Source organism: Oxyura jamaicensis, chromosome 3, assembly GCF_011077185.1.
Source record: "Oxyura jamaicensis isolate SHBP4307 breed ruddy duck chromosome 3, BPBGC_Ojam_1.0, whole genome shotgun sequence".
Lineage (NCBI taxonomy): Eukaryota > Metazoa > Chordata > Aves > Anseriformes > Anatidae > Oxyura > Oxyura jamaicensis.
The window spans coordinates 35491181-35514727 of NC_048895.1; the positions used below are offsets into that span (position 1 = coordinate 35491181).

General features: G+C 38.0%; 1 protein-coding gene across 1 annotated transcript in view; it reads left to right on the forward strand.

Moving 5' to 3' along the window:
• Nucleotides 1-1787: 1787 nt before the first annotated feature.
• Nucleotides 1788-23547, forward strand: part of SUSD4 (sushi domain containing 4) — a gene marked incomplete at its 5' end in the record, with an annotated part of 30737 nt that continues 8977 nt past the window's right edge. Inside the window, 3 exons of the mRNA XM_035320657.1 lie at nt 1788-2037; nt 9986-10165; nt 13128-13316. Of these exons, the coding sequence (XP_035176548.1) occupies nt 1788-2037; nt 9986-10165; nt 13128-13316 (619 nt within the window). The remainder of the gene's footprint in view (nt 2038-9985; nt 10166-13127; nt 13317-23547) is intronic.

The window sequence follows — 23547 nt, forward strand, 5'->3', positions numbered from 1 at the left end:
ACATTTCCCTGAGGCAGTTAGTAAGAAAAGATCAAGGCAGGTTATAATATTCTTTGCCTGACTGCAAGTTCTGTGGTTACCAAAGTAACAGCAATGAACTAAATGTCATGTTATCCCTTGGTTTAATGGAAAATTAATTAAGATCATCACTGACTTTATTGAAAGATGTGAGTTTGATGCCTGAAGAATAAGAGGCTTCTTTTTAATCTTCAGTAAAAATGGGCAGCACTTCTCTATTATTAAGTATTGTATACAGTGTATAATCCATGAACATGATGACTGTTTTCCTCCTTGTTAATCATGCTAGCAAATTGTAGAGTCTTGGGCGGTTTGCACTGGAGGTTTTGGTCCATTAGCTGATGAGCAGGCATAAAGATCAGAGATTTGTTTCACTTGGCTATTGCACTGACCTTTCTTTCTTTCTGATAAACGTCACTGGATGGAGGAGTAAAACCAGATAAAAGCAGATGCTCTTAAATGCGGGGACGAGAGTGACAGCTCTTTAGGTGAAGTGCCCCTGACCTAGAAGCACTGTGGAGGGGCAGAGGCTGGGTGTAGGTGATGGCTCTCTCTGGCATGCAGGCATTCAGACTGTGCTCTGGCCATCTCAGGTCTCAGGTCACCTCCTGGAAATCACAACCTGGTGGAGGCAGTTCAGCACAGTGGCCTTGACCCACATACAAGCAGGTGTGGTATGGAGGGAATCAGGAAAATGCTGTCCCCTTTGATGGCTTTCCTGAGGACTTCACTGGACAGCACGATTTAGTCTCAGGAAACAGATTTATTTTGAAAAATAGTCTACTGTAATATATTTTCCCTGACTGTACCGCACTTCATGCTTATCACCCAGGAAGTAAGTGAGGCTCTCTGATACTATTATTTTTAAAATCAAATCATTAAAGCCAAAATGTGATGATTTACAAATTTTCCAAACATCCCTCCTACCAGCATTAATTGCCCCACTTGTTTTCAGTACACAGTATTTGTTCAGTACTGCACTAAACCTTTGTTGCTTTGCAGTATAAAAAGCTTCAGTTTATGCAAATGACATTGAAATGGTTTTGATTAAGTGATAAACAGTCACATTTTATGATTGCAACTATTGGCTTTTTGTTTGTTATTTTACAGTTAGTTTTGTGTATATAAATGGCTTTACAAACTCCTTTCTGGCATTAATGCAGCAATACAAAACTCCCATAACAGTGTTTTAAGAATTTAGTAGGGTCATCAAGCCCACTTCATAGGGGGAACACATAGATATGCAACATCGCACTGTCTTTTTTCCTGTGGTAGATCTCCCAGATAAATCAGAACCTCCCTGTACCTAGCAGTTTGTCTTCTGTTTTAGTTACCGTGTCTTTGTATGACAGTTAGGATTCATGTCCTTTTCTTTATCTCCTCTTCCTCTCTGCTTCTGACACATTACTGTTTTTTCCAGTGACTGTACCAGAACTCCAGAATCCCATAGCCCCCAAGAATAATTACATTTACATTACTGAGCAATCCCCGCAGGTAGGTTGGGTCAAGTGCTTTATGTTTTTACAGGTCAGCTATCGAGGAGTGTGGTTGACCTTGCTTCCTCCATAGCTGCCTAACAAGACGGAATTATTTCTGTCACCCAAGTATTTGTGCAGTAGCTGGAGGCTGGTCCTCTCCTGAGTCCGGAGCATCCAGTACCCAAGTAGGGTTGATAGTGATCATTAACGGAAAACGTGAGGGCCCCATGAAGATTAAAAATCAAATGGAAAAGCCCAGAATGAGTGTGACTATGGCTGCATGAGGAGTGAAATGAACATAGTTTGATTGTATCTTTTTCTGATACAGGGTTTGATGACCTACATGCTTGTGCTGATCCTGGAGCTCCTGAACATGGATACAAGACACCCAGTGCAGGTGTCTTCTTTGAAAGTGTGGTAGTCCGGTTTCATTGCCAAGAAGGATACAGGCTTAATGGTACTTCAAAAAAACTTTGTGTGAGACACTTTAATGGCTCCCTGAGCTGGAAACCAAGTGATAAACCTGTGTGCCTACAAGAAGGTAAGTCAGTTTTCTTAAAACAGTTCACCAGTGTCAGTGCTTCTCACTTGTACATGTACTGCATCCATGTGTCTCTGCAGACGCCATAAAAGACTGGAATCTATTTTATTGGATCTTATTTGATACACACTTTACTTTCCCATACATCCTGTCTGTCCATTGAGTTGGTACTGTGAGAGTTCTTTTGTGTGCGTGTCCGTGTGTTGAAAGGGACATAAAGGAATTTTAAAGAAAAAAAAAAAAAAAGAGATAAAGTTCTACTTTTACCTAGTTACAAATTTATGCAGAGAAAAAAAAATAACTTCCATTATCAGCAAACTGTTTATAACTATTTGTTAAAGCTGTCCACATAATACTGCTTTCTGTAATATCTTACTAGGAAAATATAATTAATTTCCAATGCTACTGCTCCTTTTAATGAGGAGTTTTAAACAATTGTATTTTACGGCATGTGCATGATTCAAGTAAGAACATCAAATATGCATGGAATGCAGAAGTTTAAAGTCATTGGAGAAGTTTACTTTGAGATAAATCAGGCTTATGGCATAAAATAACTTGTTTTTATTATAGCTTTTTTTTGAAATTGTATTTGGTTTTAAATATTTAGGGCATTAAATTACTTTCTTCTTTGAGGAATTTGATAGAAGCAAGATTAATCTGAATATCATAAATACTCATTTTGGCTAAAAACACCCCAAGCAACATGAACAATTTATTTCACCAAGTATATTAAAGCTATAACTTGTTCTTTAGCTTGACTTATTTTAGTCAATAGATCTATTAAAATCAACAGACATGAAAAGCATTAGTTAAATTAAGTGTGTGTATTTTAGTATTGTGACACCAGCACAATTCACAGAACTATTTGAAGATGTGAAGTCATTAGCAATGCCTCACTGATTTCAAGGTGGAGCAAGATAAACAATTTCAGGCCTTCCATCATTTAAAATAAGATAAATGCTCACACTTCATCCAAAACTAGTCACTTATGTGGCTCATAAACACACTTACTATATCAGATTATGCATCACTCAGTGTGTACAAAAACTGCAAATACTAGTTTATGGTGATAGGTGGGTAAGTATGAGAACCCAGTGACAGGACAGGGGCACATGATTGCTCTTGTTCCACAACAGGAGCAAGCAAGGCCTGGGAAGATGAGGCCAAGGGGATACATGGGAAGGGGTCGGCCCTGAACAGTCGTCTGCATGAAAGTGATACATGAAATATTTGAGAGAGTAGCCAGAAATAGTTGGTAAGTGGACCATGGTCTTTCAGGTAGCTGCTCTGTTGAACAAGGAGAGGTCTTGTTAAAATATGGATTCTTGAATGTGTTTGAGGCCACAGGCAACAGAGTCATAATGGACACAGTCTTGAGCTGTCTTGTAGTATGCACTGAGATTACAGGTAATTTGCAGAACATAAAGGCAAGCAGGGCTAAGAACACCTGCTCATAAATTGTATGGGAATGTGCTGTCAGCTTTGAGGGTGATGATAACAAAACAAGCCTAAGGGAGATTGAACAGTACAGTTCCTAACTGATGGAGTAGCCATCTGGAGTAGAAACAGATAGGGGATACACATGTCAGTGCATCATTCAGGCAGGACACCTCTTCAAGGTGACTTTGGGGAGCTACAATGCAGTCGTCTTAACAGAAATGTTTCTGGGAATTTTTGGAAAGTATAACAGAAGTATGAGCCATCCAAACTTTGCTAGGAGTGATCATTGACACGGAGATCATGACACCAGTTAAAGACTTGGATCTACTTTAAAATGAGATTTAACATCAGAAACATAGACAAACAGGTTGGAGAAGATGCTTGGACGGAAAAGCTAGAGTTTAGGGGAGAGTTATAGGAGGAAGTCCAAATGACAATTGCGACTGCTGCTTTCAAGAGAGAGACAGCTGTGCAGTGCAAGCACATCCTGTGGTTACTTGCCCTCGTCCAAGGACTAAGTTTCACTTGATTTTCAGAGATGAAATTACATGTGATTTTAAAGAAATTCAGAGATCATAGCTGAGAGAAATTACATTGATAGGAAATAAGGGAGTAGTAGTCATTTTATCAGATGATGCTTGCCGAGAAACTGATACTTAGACTTTGGACGCATACATAGATAGGATGAAATCCTGGCAATTGAGCACAATTCACAGAATTATCTGAACATGTGCTATATCCTATGTCAAAACTAGTGCAACATCCTACAAAAACATGGGTATGAATTACCAGCCTCATCAATAAAATGCATGCCCTTTGAAAACTGTCCTCAATCCATGTAGCCACAAATATTATCTGGCTGATGAAAGGAGGAAAATGGTATCAAGGCACTGGTACATATGAGCTTGAACACTGTGCCATACCATTAACAAACCACAAAATATAGTGATTGAGTTATTAAAATAGTAGTTCTGAAATAGAACCTGTATCAGCCACTGCAGTTGTTACAATAAGCATTAACACACTTTATTGAATATTCATTGAATGTGACCACTTCCCTTGTCCCCCTCAGACCAGTGGAAATCTGTGGAAGAAGATTCGGATCACAATGCCATCAACAGCAAAATGGCCACTAATATCAGTGTGATCAAAATTTGTTTCAGGTGTTTTTAAAAAAGAAAGAAATTGGAAGATGAGAATGTGATGGATGATGTGGCAACAGTTGCTTAAGAGATAATCATTAATTTATAGCACGGAACACTTAAAAACAATTGCAAGCCAATGCTCTGATCAAGCAAAGCACTTTTGCTAGAGCATAATTGTAATTGTGTGATTAGTTATGTTAAAGTTCTGTGCTCAAAATTAGGCATACACAAAAATACTTATTATTATTTAGACTGAAGAGGAGCCCCTGATTTAGGAGTTAGTGAAGCAAGTGCATAAGTACGTTCCTGATTAACAGTGCTTCTCTCAGGTATTATTAAAACAATCCTAGGGTTTAACACTGGGGAAAAAAAAAAAAAAAAAAAAAAAAGATGACAGAATGAATTCTTATTTCCAATGCACAATATAACCACGGCTTCAGCAGAAATACTAAGCAAAGGTTTAATGAGACCTAAGCATTTACTGAAGTGCTTTTTAGAGTGACCTTTTTGTGTACTGGGACCAGAATCATGAGGAAGGAGCATGATGAGGAGGTGGTCAGCACAGGAGTGTGGTACATCTGCAGAGCAGTCAAGGAGGAGTTACAACAGTGTTTAATTCTCAGCTATCTAATGACATGCATAGAAGTCCTCATTGCAGAAATTTTGTAACAATATAAGAAAATAAATTTGAAGTTTGTAGCAACTACTGGTGAAATCGAAAGTTAGCATTTTAACATTTTTCATTAGCTATCACAGGGTGAAATAAAATTTATATTATATTTTCCCAGTTAAGGCAGAGATTGATTGCCATGTTTGCTGTGGTATACTCTATATGCCTCTGAAGCTATTACAGTACATGTAAATGTCAGATACTGCTGATCTGATCTTGAACAGCAAAAATAATACTTTCAGTTCATTTTAAGTTAATCTCAGGAGTTTGCTAAGGGTAGTTACATGTAATTTTATAGTTTTATATTATGTGCATATAATTGTCTTTATCTGCTTACTAGAACAGTATCACAAAATAATGCTATTTACAAGAGGAAGAAAAGCAACCCATTTCAAAACGCAATTTATCTTAAAAGTGCTCTTCATTGAATTAACTTGATTTTATAGGTCCGTCATTTTTTGTTAAGTGGAAGGAGATTATAAGTGTCAGTACAAGAGTAAAGTTGCATGACTAGGTACCCAATAAATGCACTGTCAGAAATCTGCGTGCTTAGAGTTATGTTCTCATGTTGATCTACAGCCTGTTGTGAATGTAACTTCCATCAATTCTAATGTGGCTATGCACATAAATGCCAAAGCTCTAAGGTAGGAATTTTGTATTTACTGTTTAAAAGGAATATGTCATGTTGTTCACACTTTAATCTAATCTTCTCCCACTGTGATAATGTGGCTGCTGAGACTGTTGCCCTACTTGGAACAAATGCTTCCTCTTTCCTATGAGATTGAATCTAAATTTTCAGTCTGTGTGGGGATAGCAACTAAACTAAGAGCTGTACCCTGCTCTGCCCCCATGCTTCCACAGGTAGATGCCTTCAAGCATGTCCTCAGTGCCTCATTCTCCCATTGACAGGGATGATTAACTGGCAATAAAAGTAGTGGATTAGAGCATGGGTTAGCTACAATTTTTCTGTAGGATATTTAGCACTCATTTCTCTTTGCCTTTGTCCCTGGATCTGTGAGATTATTTCTTAATTTATTTATATATCTCCATCTATTAACTTTCTTGCCCAGTGTTTTCTGTCAATTCCTAATCCTGGTTACAGACATCCCATGATTCATGTAACCTGTGCTTAGTGCAAGGGCCACTGCTCTTAGGCAAAGTTGCTGTGTGCTGTTGGGATACAAGCAAAGACAATAAGGAGAAGGCATTATTAATATGCACTGAAAAACTGTATTTGCCATCTGCAGAATGATCATACTAACACAGTACCGTGCATTTAATACTACTGAAAAGAATGAGACAATTTGAATTTTAAATGTTTAAGACAGCAGGGTCCAGACAAGCTGTCCCTGCATTCAATACATTCTTCATGACATTCCTTTCATCCTTTCTCCCCATGCCTCTCCATTCCAGCCTGTCAGTATTGATGCTGGCAGTGGTCAAGGCCAATTCAGAGACCACTCCACAAACACATGAGCACTGGATCTCTTTGGATTTGAGTTCACATATAGATTAGTAAGCTAAATGGTGCTAAAGCATAGGCAAGGGCACTGTTCTGGGAACATGGGTCGCTCAAGTCAAGGAGTCCTAATGTACAAAGCTGCATCTTCATCTTTACATGTCTTACGAGGAGTGGCTTAGGGAACTGGGGTTGTTTAGGGAGCTGGGTGTTGGCCTCTTCTAACAGATAACTAATGATAGGACTAGAGGGAATGGCCTCAAGTTGTGCCAGGGGAGGTTCAGGCTGGAAATGAGGAGACGTTTCTTCTCAGAAAGAGCAGTCAGGCACTGGAACGGGTTGCCCAAGGAGGTGATGGAGTCACCGTCCCTGGGGGTGTTCAAGGAAAGGCTGGACGTGGTGCTTAGGGATGTGGTTTAGTGGGTGACATTGGTGGTAGGGGGGCGGTTGGACCAGATGGTCTTGGAGGACTTTTCCAACCTTAATGATTCTGGGATTCTATGATTCATGAAAGATAGGCCAAGATGGTCATTGCATCTGGCAAAATACAGGGTCTGCCAGCTACCCCTACCCAAGGACTGCTGCCTTTGTGCCTCTGGAAGATAAGAAATGTGTTCTTAACTAGGGTGTGCACTTGGCTGAGACATTTTAATATTCCCACAGTAGATATAAGCAGATCATGTAAAACTCCCAGAGAAGAAAGTAAGTCATAGCCATTGCTGTTTGATGCTGGTTAAAAACTATGTACTCTTTTCATGGATTTGCTGAACAGTATTTAAAATAAAGCAGTTTATTTTCTAGGACAGGACATTTTAAAATTCAGTCACTTAATCTCAGCTTTTCCAAACAGAATTTGTGCCAGCTAATCCAGTTGCTTGCAGAGAGAGGGCAACTGCAATTTATTCCTGGATAAGTGCTAAACAATACAAATTCAGCCAGCAGGAAACCATTTGCTCACAAGGCACCAGGAAAAAAGAGCTGCAATATTGTCCTATGTTAGTCCTGTGCTTATCTGGGGCTTGTAACAGACCTGTTATCAAAACCATCCAGGACACTTCCTGTTCTCCACCAACATCTATCTGATTAAAATAGTTCTATCTATAGCTGTTATTTGAAATAATGAGAACGAAGTCAGTGTAATAGATCTTTGTTACCGAATCAATTTCCCCCACTTTGAAAGTGAAATCTCAGATGTTACTGCAGTATATATATATATATATATACGTCTTTTTTTATTTGTGTAGAAACAGAAAGCTGCTGTGCCAAGAGTGAGCTGTCCATTGACATTATCTTCTGTTATCCATCTCAGACCTCCTCCACAGGGGTTCCAGAGCAGGATCTCCATCCATCTTATCCCAGCCTTAGAGGCATCCAGGGCTGGCTCTGAGGGACAGCATCCAAGGGTTAACATCAGGCATTTTTTATGGGGCATCCTCTGCTGTCTCCTCTGCTGATTAACTTGCCAGAGAGAAAAAAATGCCCAGTGTTTGAAGGCGATGCCTGCATCCTCAGGCTAGTGCATTTTATAACTTTCTGTTAAGGTACACATCCTCCCAGATTTAGGCATTTATAAATGAATACACAATGCCACAAGAGAAACAGGGACAATTTTGACTAATATGTCCAGGCTCCAAACTAAAATTTAGTAGGTACAGTGTATTTAGAAACCATCCCTAAGAAAAGGTACAATGGAAAATATATTTTAATTGGGGAAGCAACACTCCTCCACTTCACATTAGTAAATTTTTTGATTAAGTCTTAAAACAACAACCTACTTTTTGCCTAAATAAATGAAGACATTATGAAACATATTTGCTCTTGTTAGTTTGCTTGTGCTATGCTAAATTACACTTTATCTTGCTTCAAGTTGTGCTTCTAATCAAACAAACAAGTTGTTGCTATTGCTTTACTTTGTGCATGCTCACAATTAACTGCTAAAAGCAAATTTAAGTTACCTCTACTTCTTTAGCAAAAATTACCAAGGAAAATAGCAGAAATTTTCTCTTCTATGCAAATCTCAAAGGGCTTCTGAAACTTCTTTTTTTTTTTTTTTTTAAATATCTCATTCCTAAATGAAGATAATTGCCTCTTGTGGTAGAAGTATTTGGAAAAAAATCATAAAACAGGCTTATAATATTTTTATTTCCTTGCTATTATTTGAACCACTGTGGGTTTTGATGCCTGGAAATTTTTATCATCGTCTGTGGTGTCATGGATTGACTGCTGGCAGACAAACAGATAATTCTGATTATATTTTCCCAATATTTAATCTTTTCCTCTCTTATGTTTAATCTCACTTTGCATTTATGAGGAAGATGAATCTTCAGTAACCTGGACTATTTCTTCATATCCTCTTGGCATAGCTCTTAGTTGTTCAGTATTAGAAGAATATTTTTAACTGTGCCTCACCCTTTCCTTCCACTTCCCACAACATCTTCCATTTTTAAGTCATCTGGATTTTATTTTATACTTTGGTGTCTTTGTCACTGGCAAATACATTGAGTTGTAATAGTGTAATGTTATAGATTCATGTATCACAGACAGATAAGAGAGCCCATGCCTGTATATCACCAGGGATTTGTAGTTATTTCCCTTTTTGAGAGTATTTTTAAAGCACAAGCACTTGAGATGGTGCCAAGTGCCTTAAAAATCACACTTTCTAAAGGCATATGAATTCAAGCACATAAAATTACCTGATTTAAAACAGAATCAATGAGATTAACATGAAAACATTCTCATAATAAACTCTGTGGAATGGAGCTGGGTAATCCTTTCTAGCCGTACCTGATTTTCATTCTGTCTCTCCGCTAACAACCATTTTTCCTTTGTTCCTCATGCCATATCTGTATTTTATCTCTTATTTCATCCTGTCATTAGTGCTGTCAAAGAGTTTGACTTCATATGGACTGTCGTGTAGTCAGACTGTGCAGTGTAACTTACAAACGTGATGAATGGAAAGAGAAAATTAAGAACAGTCTTCCTAAACTCTTAATTGTGTTTGTTTGAATACATCTGGGGGAACGATACATTATTGTAACACAGCAAATTCTAGCATCATGATATAAATTTTGTAACTGATGGTTAACTAGGGAAAGTGTATATTTACTGAAATGCATTTTGTCTAAATGGTTTAAGCAGAGGACTTACATTAACTGATAACTTTTGCTTAAGAGTTTGATTATTGAATAGCTAGACATGTTATTTTTAATTAAGTTAATTTCTTTCTTTATGAAGTCACAGATTGCCTTGTTCCACATGTTGAAGATGCAGAGATTCATAACAAGACTTACAGGACTGGAGATAAGTTAATAATCAGCTGTCATGAAGGATTCCAGATCCGTTACCCTGACTTAGACAACATGGTTTCAATTTGTCAAGACGATGGAACTTGGGATAATCTGCCCATTTGCCAAGGTTTAGTACACCAGAACATCCTGTTTTATAGCTCATGCACCTTGTGATAGCTTGCCAATATTTTTTTCCTACAGTTGTAAGGATGTCAGTGGTGTTATAAGTCCCACTGTGCAGTATTTGAATAGCACTGCTTTAAAGATTTTTTGATTTCTCCTCCCCACTGCTCATGGCAGGAAAGAAGATGACACTTTATGAACACAACCATACTTAAAGTATTACTTCAGATACTGTTTTTAATTTGATAGTTTAAAGTCTTACACAGATACATTGCATTTTAAAAATAAATGAAGTTTAAATCAGAATATCAGCAAAAGATCTGATGAGCTGCTGACATGTTTGTACAAATTAATTTATGGAAACAATCAAGTTTCTAACTGCAATTTACCTTTGTTTGCCTTGTGCAGTGGGCATAAGTAGAGGAGAGAAGATACTGGAATCTGGTCATCTCTCTGAGTTTTCAGCAGAATTGTTAGTCAGGTTCACAGTCCATTAAACTAATAGGTATTGACTGAAAACACAGGGTTTGAACTGGAATGATTTGGGCCAGAAAATCCATTCGTAGTTGAACTTGTAGTATTAACAGTTTGAGAACCTGGCTTTGTTTAGACTGTTGAGAAGTGCTGGGGTAAGCCAACTTTAGAGAATGAGAACTAAATAACTCCAGTCTGCTATTATTTCACATTTCTGACATGTCTGTCTAAGTACTTTAACCAATTCAAGTTTGGCCAGCTGAACAGCATCAAAAGATGTTTACTGTCTGTGCTAAGGAGAAGACTGGGTTAACATGAGCTTTCATTTCTATGTGACATTTCCTAATAGGCACTTAAGGACTCCTGCTGCAGGGAAGCTGAAACACTTCTCAAAGTGATGGTGGCAGGGTGAGACACAAAGTTTGGTGTGTCAGCTGAAAGGTGATGAGATTCATGGGTGCCACCCAGAAGTTACAGGAGCTTACTTTTATGTGTGTCCACAGTTAGGACTGTCAGTTTGGGACACATCCACCTGTGCCCCATGGTCTTGTTTTAGACTGTGGTATGTGCATGGAGAAATTTAGGTACATTAGTTTTGGGGTATCTTACTAGCAATGACATAGTGTGTGGCAATAGAAAGAATGCAAGCCATTTTTAAGAGTAGGTTCACCTTACCTCATCTCAGGGGTTACAGCATCTTCACAGGCCAGTTCACCATTCCCTAAGACAGACACTGAAAAGTAAGACTTTAGGTGATTACGGTAGGTTAAGACTCCTCCAGCTGGGTGAGGTGAACACTCATAAGATGGATTTGTAAGTACTGTATTTGCCAAAGGTTCAGGTGGAAATTTTGTTATAACCAGTATTAACTGGGATAGCCAAAGTACCCCTTGACTTGTTACTTTCTTCTGTCACTGTATTTATACTATGTAACACAATCAATTGCTGCCACTCAATATTCAATGTTAATTGCTTTTTAAAATAAAGGCAGCGCTAATAAAAGTTACAACAGAACAGACAATTTAGATTCCAATATCTGTCACATTTTGCCAAATTCTATAACCCTCTTCCAGAATTATCTCCAGAATTTTCTTTTGGCCATGTTAAGCACTCATACTATAAAAGTCACTTGTATACTTGTACTGAGTAGGCTGTTAATTGCATTTACATGGCCATTTGATTACAACAGACAGGAGTTTTATGACACTAAGACATTTTTTTCCTGGTTGAGCAGTGGGAAATAATTGTAGAGCATATAGGAATCAACCCTCAAATTATTTTTGGCATGAGAGAGTCATGATAATTACTGATCTGGAATGATGTGAATTTCTTAGCAAAAATTGTCAAAATGAAGTTTTCAGCAGCTGGAGATGTTTGGAGACCTAGGGATTTTCACAAAGCATTAGATCTCTTAAAAATTCCAGTAAATCTTGGTCCTGCACTGCAGAGACCCCAATAAGCATTTAAATTTTGAGCCAACATGGCAAAACCTTCCTTGACACAGTTCAGAGGACAGCAAGCTTGGTCTTGCTTGGGCAGTCAGCATTCCTTCCATCTGTCCCATTGTAGGCTGCTTATATTGTCCTGCTCAGCAGGCTGCTTGATTTGCAGGAATTGGCATGTTACGTGTGGGGCATATGTAATCAGGGGTATGAGCAGTAACCAGCAGACAGAATGCCCAGAGTTTTATTTGAGCAGGGAGTAAGCTAGTAAAAAAGTTGCCAAAAACATTGCTCTGATAGTACAGTGTACTGGAAAAAGCTTTCAGGATTTTTTTGTTTGCTTTTGCTCTTGACCCTCTTCCTCAACTGACCATTGCAAGGAAATAGCAACTTAAAGTGCTGCAGAGACTTTTTCTTTATAGATACTATCTGGGCATCCATGGTAGTGTTAGCCTCTTGCAAGAGGTTCTCAGACTGGTTTTTTTTCCCCCTCAGACTTAAAATTATGTGAATTGCTTTGTGTTTATCATGTAACTGCTCATAGTAAGTGACATCACTTTAGACTTTCTCAAATTGGAACTTCAAAATCATTAATTCTGTCTGCAAATCTTTTACAGTTGTGTACACGTTGTCACAGGAGCAGTTTTAATATTAAAGAAGGTTTACATGACTGCTTTAAGAGGAGGAATAAAATTTATGGTATATATAGGTGACAATGTTTATTCATTAAGGATACTACCTCAAAAAGAAAAATTGCCATCTGCTAAAGCAGTGAATGTTTGTGAAGCAAAATACTGTAATTTTCAGTAAACCTTGAATTTGCTGAGACTGAATCCCACACTAGCAAACTGAGGGGGTTAAGCAATAAAAGAGTTTGAAACAGGGTAACAAGGCATATGTATCTGAGGGAGATTATGCTGTCATGCCATTTATAGTAGAGACGCTGAAGGAATTCTTAAATTGAAGGATTATTATTATTAGCAGGATGTGTTAAGATGACTAAGATAAGCACCTTATAATAAAAGATACCTCCCTCTTCTTAATTTGCAGGTTGCCTGAGGCCATTGGTTCTTCCTCATAGTTACATTAACATATCTGAGTTCGAGTCCTCCTTCCCAGTAGGAACAGTGGTGTATTATCAATGCTTTCCTGGATATAAACTAGAAGGGGCAGAGTTCCTTGAGTGCATGTATAACCTTATCTGGTCAGATAGCCCACCTAGGTGCCTTGATGTGGAAGGTAAATGTCTTATTGTTTGTTTATCTTGCTTTTAATTTTGGAAAGCAGCATGCTCATTATGACTTTAATGCAGGGCTATAGCTGCACTTGTGTTATATGTCTTCTTTCTGCAGGCCATGCATTTTTTATTTATTTATTTATTTTTCATGAAGCCAGTTCTGGCTCACTGCACAGTCAGCTGTTGGGATTCTCCAACTAATGGTTCTTATATTGGTGTCCTCAGTGTAAGATGGGAAGTTCTTAATGGTTGCTTGTTTGCTTTGCCTTGAAAATGTAAATTCTTTGCAGTTTTTCTAATGAAAATGCTGAGGGAGTTATGGAATACACATTCATGTACAGGTGGTTCTATAGGTACAGACAGATTTCCATGTGAAACAAAAAATGTTCCATGCAAACTCTTGGACTGGGCTGTGTCAGCTGCAAACATTATTCAGTGACACAATGATGCTGCACACTTGAATATTTATTGTCTCTCATAGTAGTTAACTTTAAGGATTTGCAACCAAAATGACTGACTTTACTGATTTGGAACATAAGAATTGTGGCCAGAGTGCATAGTCTGTAACTACAGCTGCAGTACTGGAATGTAAGATATTGTAAGGGTATTCATATTTGCATCCAAGACATTTAAAACAAAGACACTGAATGGACTACTATATACATGAGCCAAGCCTTGTGGATTACTTTCTGCCATCTTCTTTCTGCATCTCAAATAAAACATCCCAGGAAGTTATCAAAATCCAAATACATCCTCTGCATTTCATACACCTAAAAAGAGTATATTTCTGCTGTTTCAAGCCTGTAAGGTAGATATCTGTAAGTAGAATTTAGCTGAAAGCAGTTATAGGAATATACGTGTGCTGCTTTTTTTCACAGAGCTAAATGCGAAACACTCTGGGAATGCAAAAATTTGCCAGCAGCATCAACAAAGTGATATACTACATAAAAGTAATACAGTGATCCTTGGTTTTATTTGGTAATTCAATTTCCAAACTAAAAACGCCTTTGTGATTTTGGAATGATATAATGAGTTTTTGTTTGTTTTCTTTTGTTTGTTTATTTTTTATTTATTTTTATTTTGATTTAGTATACCATCAAAGATTAATTACAGACCAGATCTGTGGAATCCATTTCTCAGAGGTTTGCATCTTGTTGCTTTTTATATCACAGAAAATACATAACGAAAAATTAGAAAGTCCCTGTTTGCCTTGATCAAGTAAATGTAACTGCTTTGATAAATAATGACAACTCTCTAGTTAGGAAGATAAGAACATTAAAATACAGAAACACCTGCTTATGAAACAGAAAATGCTGTGCCAGTGTCTTACCCTCCTTTAAAACACGTGAGCATTCCAGCTCTGATCAAAATATGTTACAAAATTCATTAGCTGAGCCAAGATAGGTCTCAAGTTTGTGTTCATTACTTATTGTTTGTATGGAAATGGCATAGAGAAGGTCTTTTTTCATGGTACCTTAAAATATGAGATAAGAGCTGCTGCCCTGAAAGTCCTACATTTTAAATAATATGTCAGAAGTTGTTACCCCAGTCAACCATGATGAACTGTAATAAGGGGATCTGTGTGTGCCAGCCACTGGGTCAGGGCAATCTGGGATGCCTCTTGAGTTTTGTATTAGATCCAGCCTTCCTTTTATTTACTTTCATTTTGCTCTCTTTTATTGTTAGAACTGAAACTTTCTGTGGTGGTTTCATATGGGGTCCCATCAGTGCATGTGCTGAGTGAACCACAGGAGGCTGAACTCCACATCTGCAAGCATACCACTTGCAAGGACAGGTTCTCCTGAGATAGAGGGCTGCTCATGGTAGAACAGAGAGCACCATCACTAAAAGGCCACCACCACCAACTCCACCTGTAAATTATATTTTAGGTAGGCTTCAGCTGGTATGCATCAAATTTTGACATTAAATCCATTCAATCAACATTAGATGCTCTCATTTGAAAGTGTTAAAGTGATTTATGCAAGGAGCTACAGACTCTAGGTCTCTTGCTACAATCTACTACTCTAATTAGAGAACAAAACTCCCTCCCTGCATATTTTTTTTTTATTCTGCACCTTCCATACTAATGTCAAGCTCATTTCTCAGCATTACTTTTATGTGTTGTATAATCTCACAAAGAAGCATTTTTAACAGAGGAAGTTTGCAAATAACAAATTAATTCCATTTATTTCTTTCCAGGATGAATTCAAAATTTATCCTAATAACATTTTCTGCTCACTATTTTAATATGGTAATGATTAAAAATAAATGGTTGTTAGGAAACTACAGTAAAACATTTTAGAGATTTTATTTTGCTGTGAGCAGAATTTTTCTTTCTCCTTTTGATATGTATTCTTTAAACCTTTACAGATGGAATGTCTTAAATGCATGTGCAATTGCACAAATGCTATCTGTCAATCTTTTGAAATTTTGTCTCTTTTTAAAGCCAAATTAATTCTGAATGAAGAGCTTCCACACAATTTAAATGCATGGTTACACCAGGGACTGCTTGGATTACTTTCAACTTTGTGTCAAATAGCTGTCTCTCTAAAGCAGTTGTATGTATGTGTTGGGGTTTGCTACAGTGATCTGGCAGCATCTATATGCTTCACATATAGAGTCAAAATAAATGAAGATGGGAAGGAACAATCAGTTCCTCTAATCCATCATTCCACTCCTACCCTACTGCATTCTTTCTAACATTCAGCCCAGTCTTGTTCTCAATATCAGCAAAACCAGAACTTCCACAAACTCTTGTGAGAGGCTATGTCATATTCAGGAAATTTTTGATGATATTTCTGCATAAAAATTGTGTTACCTGGTGCTGGTGTGCAGCCAACACTGCAATGTTGTGCAGTGGCTTCTCAGAAACAGCTGTTGGACCTGATCAGGGAAGTTGTTATAGCTCAGGCAAATAAGGATGCTGCTAGCTCAGATTGCCAAGTATTTACTGTTATGAGATCCTGATCTTAAGTGCTTGTACCTTTGCCAAATTTAAACATTCAGATTGATTTTTGAGTGTCTGCCTCAGGCTGAATCATTTGGGAAGCTTCATTTGAAATGTTTCAGCTATCTCTGAGAATGATGTTGGAGGAAATTGTGTTGTTTTACCGGATTGTTACAGTAATTTAGAGGATAAGCTGAAACATCTTAACATTGAATTTTCTTCTCCTTTTATTCCTTGATTTATGTCTTCAACTTACTTTATCTTTTTTTTTTTTTTTTTTTTTTTTAATTTCATTACTATGCAGAAGGTTTGTAAATATTCTTTTGTACTGAAACTTGTTAGACAATTCTAAGGATACATGAAAATCAAGGAAAAATGTTAATTTTTTTTGAAATACCAGTTTGGGGTTAATGATCCATCTCTAGAAATTAATAGAATTTATTGGTTGCTTTCTGTATAATCAGATATGTAAAAGACTGGGAGAAAAAATAACCTTAAATTGATAATTTTACCATATGTAATATAAAAACTTCCTGAAAAATTAAATGGCTTCCCAAAACATTGGAGAGCAAACACCTGAAAACATACTGGTAGGGAATTTCATGAAATTGAATGGACAGCCAACTGCCAGTTTCATCTCCCTGGTAACCAATGACAGGATGCATGGGAAGAGCACAAAGCTGCACCAGCGGAGGTTCACAAGAAAAAGGTTCTTACCTTGAGGGTGGTCAAACACTGGAACAGGCTTCCTAATGAGGTAATTGATGCCCTGTCTGTCAGTGTTCAAAAGGCAATTGGATAATGCCCTCCTTAACATGCTTTAACTTTTCATTAGCCCTGAGGTGGTTAGAGTTGATGATGTTTGAAGATCCCTTCCAGCTCAACTCAACTCAACTCAACTCAACTATTCGGTTCTGTTCCGTTCCATTCTATTCCGTAATATTAAGAAATTAGGGTAGGTATATACTGAGATCCTGTTCTATGCTTACAACTATTGAGCATGCAGGCAGAAAGGAGAATTAAGTAAATATTGCAAAATACATCATCTAAGTTAACTGAGTAAATATTAACATAAGACATAATAGCCTTGTTTTTAACAGCACTGACCACAGTGGAGTTTTAGAATATACTCAATGCCTAGAGAACTACTTCTCACAACTCAGAAATGATAAGCAAGAGTAAATGCTCAAATATCAGCAACAAGCAATGTCTATAAGCACCTTTACTTGGGCAATGCCTTTGCATTGGTGATTCCTTTAATACAATAGCCAAAGACTGATATAGGCTGCTGATAGTCTTTCACTCTGGGAGCATAAAGCAGGTGTGATGTGTTTACAAAGACAGTTTTCTTGAAATAAAGACATTCAATAATTCTAAGGGTTGTTGACTGTAGGTTGTTATTTGTTTATCACCCAAGACTGTAGAAATGGTACGTATGTCCACATATCTTGTAGAAGTGTGGAAGTTGAACACTTTACAGAACTGCTCATAGATGACTTGGAATGTCTAGTATTTATTTATTTATTTATTTTCCTGTTGGAGGATTCTGATTTTCATCTGTAGATCTTTATCCACAGCTGAAGATGTGAGGAGAGGAACTGAAATCAGAAAGAGCACAGTGACACAAAATACTCACCAGACAAGTCATATTGTTCTGTGGTTGTACTGCTTAATAATCATCAGATCACTTAATTGCAGCACATGTACTGCAATGTAAAGTAGAAAGAAAACCAGAGCATATTTGAAGACAGACTGATACACAAAAGTGGGCATTTTACAGCTCTTGGGGGGGAAGGGGGGGGGGGGATGGAGGGTTGGGGGGTTGAAGGGATGGAGAGTTTAGAGGACAGTCACCAAGCTGAAAATGCTGTATGAGAATGATAAATACTATTATATTACTACTCCTTTTTTTTTTTCATTGCAGAAATCTTCTTTGATCTTTGATCTTTGTTGTGATTGAAATAGATACATTCCACACTAGTGTTAATTTTTCAAGTAAACAACAGAAGAACAACTTGTAATCTCTTTCTTTTATGTCTTCTGTTTCTGCCTCATGCAGAGGACTGTCAAAGTAAATCATTGTTTTACACCTTCACAGGTACACCAGTGTACCTTTCAGAAACTCCTTAGCATTTCCAGAATCAGCTGGACATCGAGACTCTTTTATAGAGCCATAATTTCTGCTCTGAATTTCCACGTTAGCTGCCAGATGCACGTAGTATTTTATCCACAGTGCTTTAAATATGCTGAGGATTAGGTAAGGGAAAGCATACAAAATTTATCCCTGAGGGCTGTTTTATAATATTAATCTCTAACTTCATCTGGCAGGGCTCCTCAGAAGGGAAAACCACACTGAATTGTCTAGCTTGAAATCAAATCTCTCTGTGCTTTATGGACAAGTTCATTAAATATGGCTACATAGTGCAGTCACAGGACTTCTTCCACAAACAATGGGAAGTGTAGCTATAGACTCTAGAAAGTCTACTTGCTGTGTAGGTTTGTTCACTTTCAGAGACAAGAACCAACATTTAAATAGAAGTAATTTCACCAGAGCATAACTTGATAACTATACATAAATAACAGAAACTAATACTCTTTCATACCTCCTTAGTCTTGTAAGTTGGTTTTGTGGTTTTATCAGCCATTGTTCCCCTCCCTCTTTTTTTGTTTTTCTTAGCATCATTCAAAGGGGGATAGGGCCTTGTGATTTTCTTTCTCCCAGGAGGTACATTTTGATTTCTTCAGCCTTCAGCTAAGCCTTGGGATACAGCTCTTTTATCCCAGCAAGTTCAGCTGGATTTGGTATTCCTTCTTTCCATCAATACACAATGGTGGGTGTAGGTGACACCAGGCATGCTCAAGGGGTTGTTTCTTACAAACAAAGAGGAAAAAGAGAGTTATAATAGCATAACCCCGGTTTATTCAGCTCACAGTGAGCTCTGGCTTTTTCAGACATCCCTACTGGCCGTTTTTACCTGTCTGGGTTTCTTAGACAACTTCCCAACAGTTCTGTCTCCCTGTTCCACCTCCAATCAACTGCTGAGTACTTTGACCTTTTTTTTTTTTTTTTTTTTTATTCTTTTTTTTTTTTTTTTTTTCTCCAACCTTTTCCAGGTTTGGGGTTATCCTGTGACAACTGTCAAATACCCAAGCCTTGGCTTATTTTGCAGCTCTCTGATTCCTTCCTGTTAGGTGTCTGTGCAGTCCCCAATTAAACCAAATGAATGCAGTCAACCCATAAGCATCCCAATCACAAGTTGATATACAATAGGCATAGTTTATTATAACCACCAGACGCAGTAAAAGCACTGACCTGGAAAGAAGAGACTTCCTAGAATGGTCTTTCCACTATCTAACTAGAGTTTTCATTTCTGATTATTTCTTTAACAAGAATCCAGCCTCAGCATTTATCTCTGTTTCTTTTTTAATACAGTTTTTAATGATTGGTCACTGGAGTACAGTACCTGACTGCAGCTGGAGCTCAGGCAATCAGACACCTTAATGGCATCAATTCTATACAAAAATAATCGCAAGCAATTGGCTCCACATTCAGAAATGAGGCCAAATATTCAGCATCTGCTTCTCAAAGTTTTAAAAAGACCATTACTGATCATAAAGTCAACCACTCATGAGAAAAGGAAGAAACAAAACTAGGACTGAGAGATGAAGAAAGCTAAAATGATCTGCTGTAAGTGAGACAATGGTATTCCAAGCACTCCCCTGTGAATCATTAGTATAAATATTTCCCTGAAGATAATTATGGGTGTCTTGCTAAAAGAACTCCTGGCTCTCCATTGCTGCAAGCTCATAATCAATGTTTGTAGTTTAAACAAAAATTGCATTTTTGAAATTATAATTTATAGGTGAAAGCTCATGTGGGATGTGTTTCATATATACTGTGAAATGCATTTGAAAATGAAGGCTTTTGCATTAAGATCAATGTTTTACTGCCAGTTATGCTATGAATGGCAGGATTGTTGAGGGTGAGGGTGAATTCGGTCTTATACTCCTGTAGGAGCTCAGCTGACTGCAACTGTGAAATGGGCTCCATAACGCCAAGTAACAAACAAGCTTTATGTGTAAATGATTGTAAATCACCTTCTGTTTCCCTTTGGGAATCAATTAATGTTAAACTATTGTTGAGATAGGCTTGGAATAAGTTTTATAATGCTTCATTTAGGCTCATACAGCTGGTGTCAGTGATAGCGATTTTCAGCAAGATGGTGTTTGTCAGAACTAGACCAGAGAAACAGATTTCCACTAAAATCTTAATTATTCAATTCAATTCACACTTTGTAGAGGGTGAAAAGTGCTTCCTACTGTGTACACATTGAAAGATTAATTTCGTAATTTTAGTGCGTACCAAATTAAAGCATGGTTGTCTAGGAGTGAGAGCAAGCAGTCTGGGAGTCATGGGACCCAAGGTACAGCTGCCAGTGACTTACTGAATGGTCTATAAGGAGTTGCTTAACTGCAGAGTGTCTTTTCAGATGAAAAAAATGTAGGTGGCACTGTGAAGGTTAAATAACTGGAGATGGAGAAGAATTTGGAAAATATTGGCTAAGAATACAGTATTTTGAATAATCCTTGCCGTAGGCTTTCAATAAATAAATTTTCTGGCAAATTCAGGGTTCAAAATAATAATCTCGTATCTTTATTCCTTTACATCATGTCTACTGTTAGGCTTAGTAGGAGTGACTTTATACACTCAGTTGTTTCCACCATTATTTCTATTTTGGTAGTACTATTGGTGCTGTTGCTTTACTGTGGGAATAATCAGGAAAATTCCTCAAAGCATGTCTTTACTTTCAAAATGCAAATTCAGTGGCCATGAAGTTTTTCTCACTTACTCCAGTACAGCTATAATATGCACTATCTCTCCCTTCACAAGACATGAATTGTTGAGTTATGTAAGAAGGGCTTCTTGGGTGAGTATTTTATTCTGAAGGTCTGAAGGGTAGTGATATTGAAATAACCAAGGAACTGAGCTTCATTGATTGGCACAGTGTTCACAGAGAAGGAAAAGGAACAAACATAACCTTCATCTTCCAAGTTACTGTAAATAAATAAATAAATAAATAAATAAATAATTCAAAGCCTACATACACAAGGATGTGTTTGTACAAAGGCAATATAGGGAAAAAGATCCTTACTAGGCCATTCTTGATGGGAAGTCAGGTTTTTTTGGTATGCACACTGCTGCATTTTCCTAATGTAAATGATGGCTCGATGTAAACAGTGTTGGAATGTAACTGAATATACGTATTCAATATACTGGTACTGAATTATGGATTGTAGCAGTTCTGACATGAAAATACCATTTTGTGAAAAACAATTCTATCTCCCAGCTGCGCTTTCCCATCTTGTGGGCCAGCACAGCACCATCAGCTGACCAGCTGGTTCCTTGTCTGCATGCAGGGCAAGGAAGAGAGGGCTGAAGCGCATACAGCTTAGGGAGAAATATATACAGGTCCCTCACAGGCTTTTTCAGGGAATTAAGAGCTTATGTTTCGGGGGAACAGAGAGCCTTTACTGAGTGCCCTGCTCTTGCTTAGCACATACGGGGAGCTAAGGATGCTCCATGCACTGTAGCGGGATTTGTCTACCTCAACTGAGTACACTGCAGCCAGTTACATGAAGGTAAAATTGGCAAGGTGGAAAAGTGGTAGTGATGCTGAGGGCTCCTGGGCGTTTCCTTCACAAGAAAATCGAATGTGATTAGGAGGTGAATTTGGAACAGAATGGAAACTCCCCTGGGTTTTCCAGGGATCTTCAACTTCCAGGAAGTCTTCACCTTCCTTGTATGCAGGCAGGCTGGGACTATACTGTCAAGAAGAGACTTGCAGTAGCCAGAGGACAGGTGTCCAGATTTCTAGTGTTACTTAGTTTTGTGACACATACCAGAATGACAAATAAGGGTCAGGAGAACCCTTGTTCTCTTCCAGCTTGTGTGCAAATTAGATGGTGTGTCCACCATAGGCAAGCCTGTGCTTTCTTTACCTCTCTGATTACTATCTGGCTATATACACCATTGTTTCCCCTCTGCATTGTAATATGCAGTTTTTCATCTGTGTCTCCTTCATCGTGAAGTTTCATCTTAATCTTTTCTCATTCTTTGCATAATAAGCAGGGATTCATGGTGTATTTGGAAGAAGCTTTATTTTTGATTAGTTGCAAATGTCTCTGACACTGTCCATCCCTGTGTGCAACACAAAATGGCTGGCCTCACACTGGATTTTTCAGTTAAACCAGCTAACCTAGTAACCAGAATCCTACATGAAAGGCTAGAGAAAAAATGTACTATACAAAATTTCAAAGCTAGAAAATCAGCTTCTTGCATATTTGTGAGCATAAGTGCCCTGTATTTCACAGCTTTATTGCATTTATTGTTTGGCTCACATACAGAAGCTAGGCAAAACCTGAATAATTTACATCCTGCTTACTTTGAGCAAAGCCTAAACCTACTGTAAATATCTGCAACTCCACTTTCATCTCTCTACCACTGGCTTTTAAAAAGTGACACAACATCTTTATTCTGTACCATCAGTTAATTGATACTATGCTAATGCCAAAAATTTTTCCTCCCTCCTACAGTCCCAATATCAGCAGTGCAGAATTCCTGCAGCATCCTCTGGGCAGTATTTAAAAAGATTCTTGACCATAATGGGTAGAAAAAGTGACTCGGTGAACTCCATTTATTGTTCTAATGTGTAAGTGCTCACTGGCTATATCCCCCTGGCAGGGGCACTGATTGGCAACACCAGGGGGGAAAGAGCCACCCTTTCCTTTTGTGGGGCTTTCCCTTGCAGAGAATGTCACAGATATTTCTGCTGTCACTGGGACATGAGCACAGCTGCAGATACTCAGTGTGGGTTTTCAGTTCAGTTTGCGTGGTTTGGGACAGCAGCTACTGGGGATCACACCAGCAAGCATAGAGGGCACAGTGGTGGCTTGATGTTACTGAGCATTTCTGTACCACAAAGTGCAGGAATCATTTTTTTTTTTTTTTTTTTTTGAAAAGCTGAGGAACCTTAATTTCTGCACCACTTAGCCTGCAATTCAAAATGCTTTAATTTGTCAATAAACAGCAGACATGCATGGACATTACTACAATCTGGTGGCTGAAAAAACACAGTAGATACTTTGACAAAGCCTGATTGCAGCCCTGGGTTGTGAAAGCTGTAGCTCAGAAAGCAAAGCCTGTGGCCTTGACACCTCATGAAAGGGAGAACTACCTGCAGGCTCACTTTAAGGTGGGAAGTATTCCGTTGTCTTTTGTTACAAAT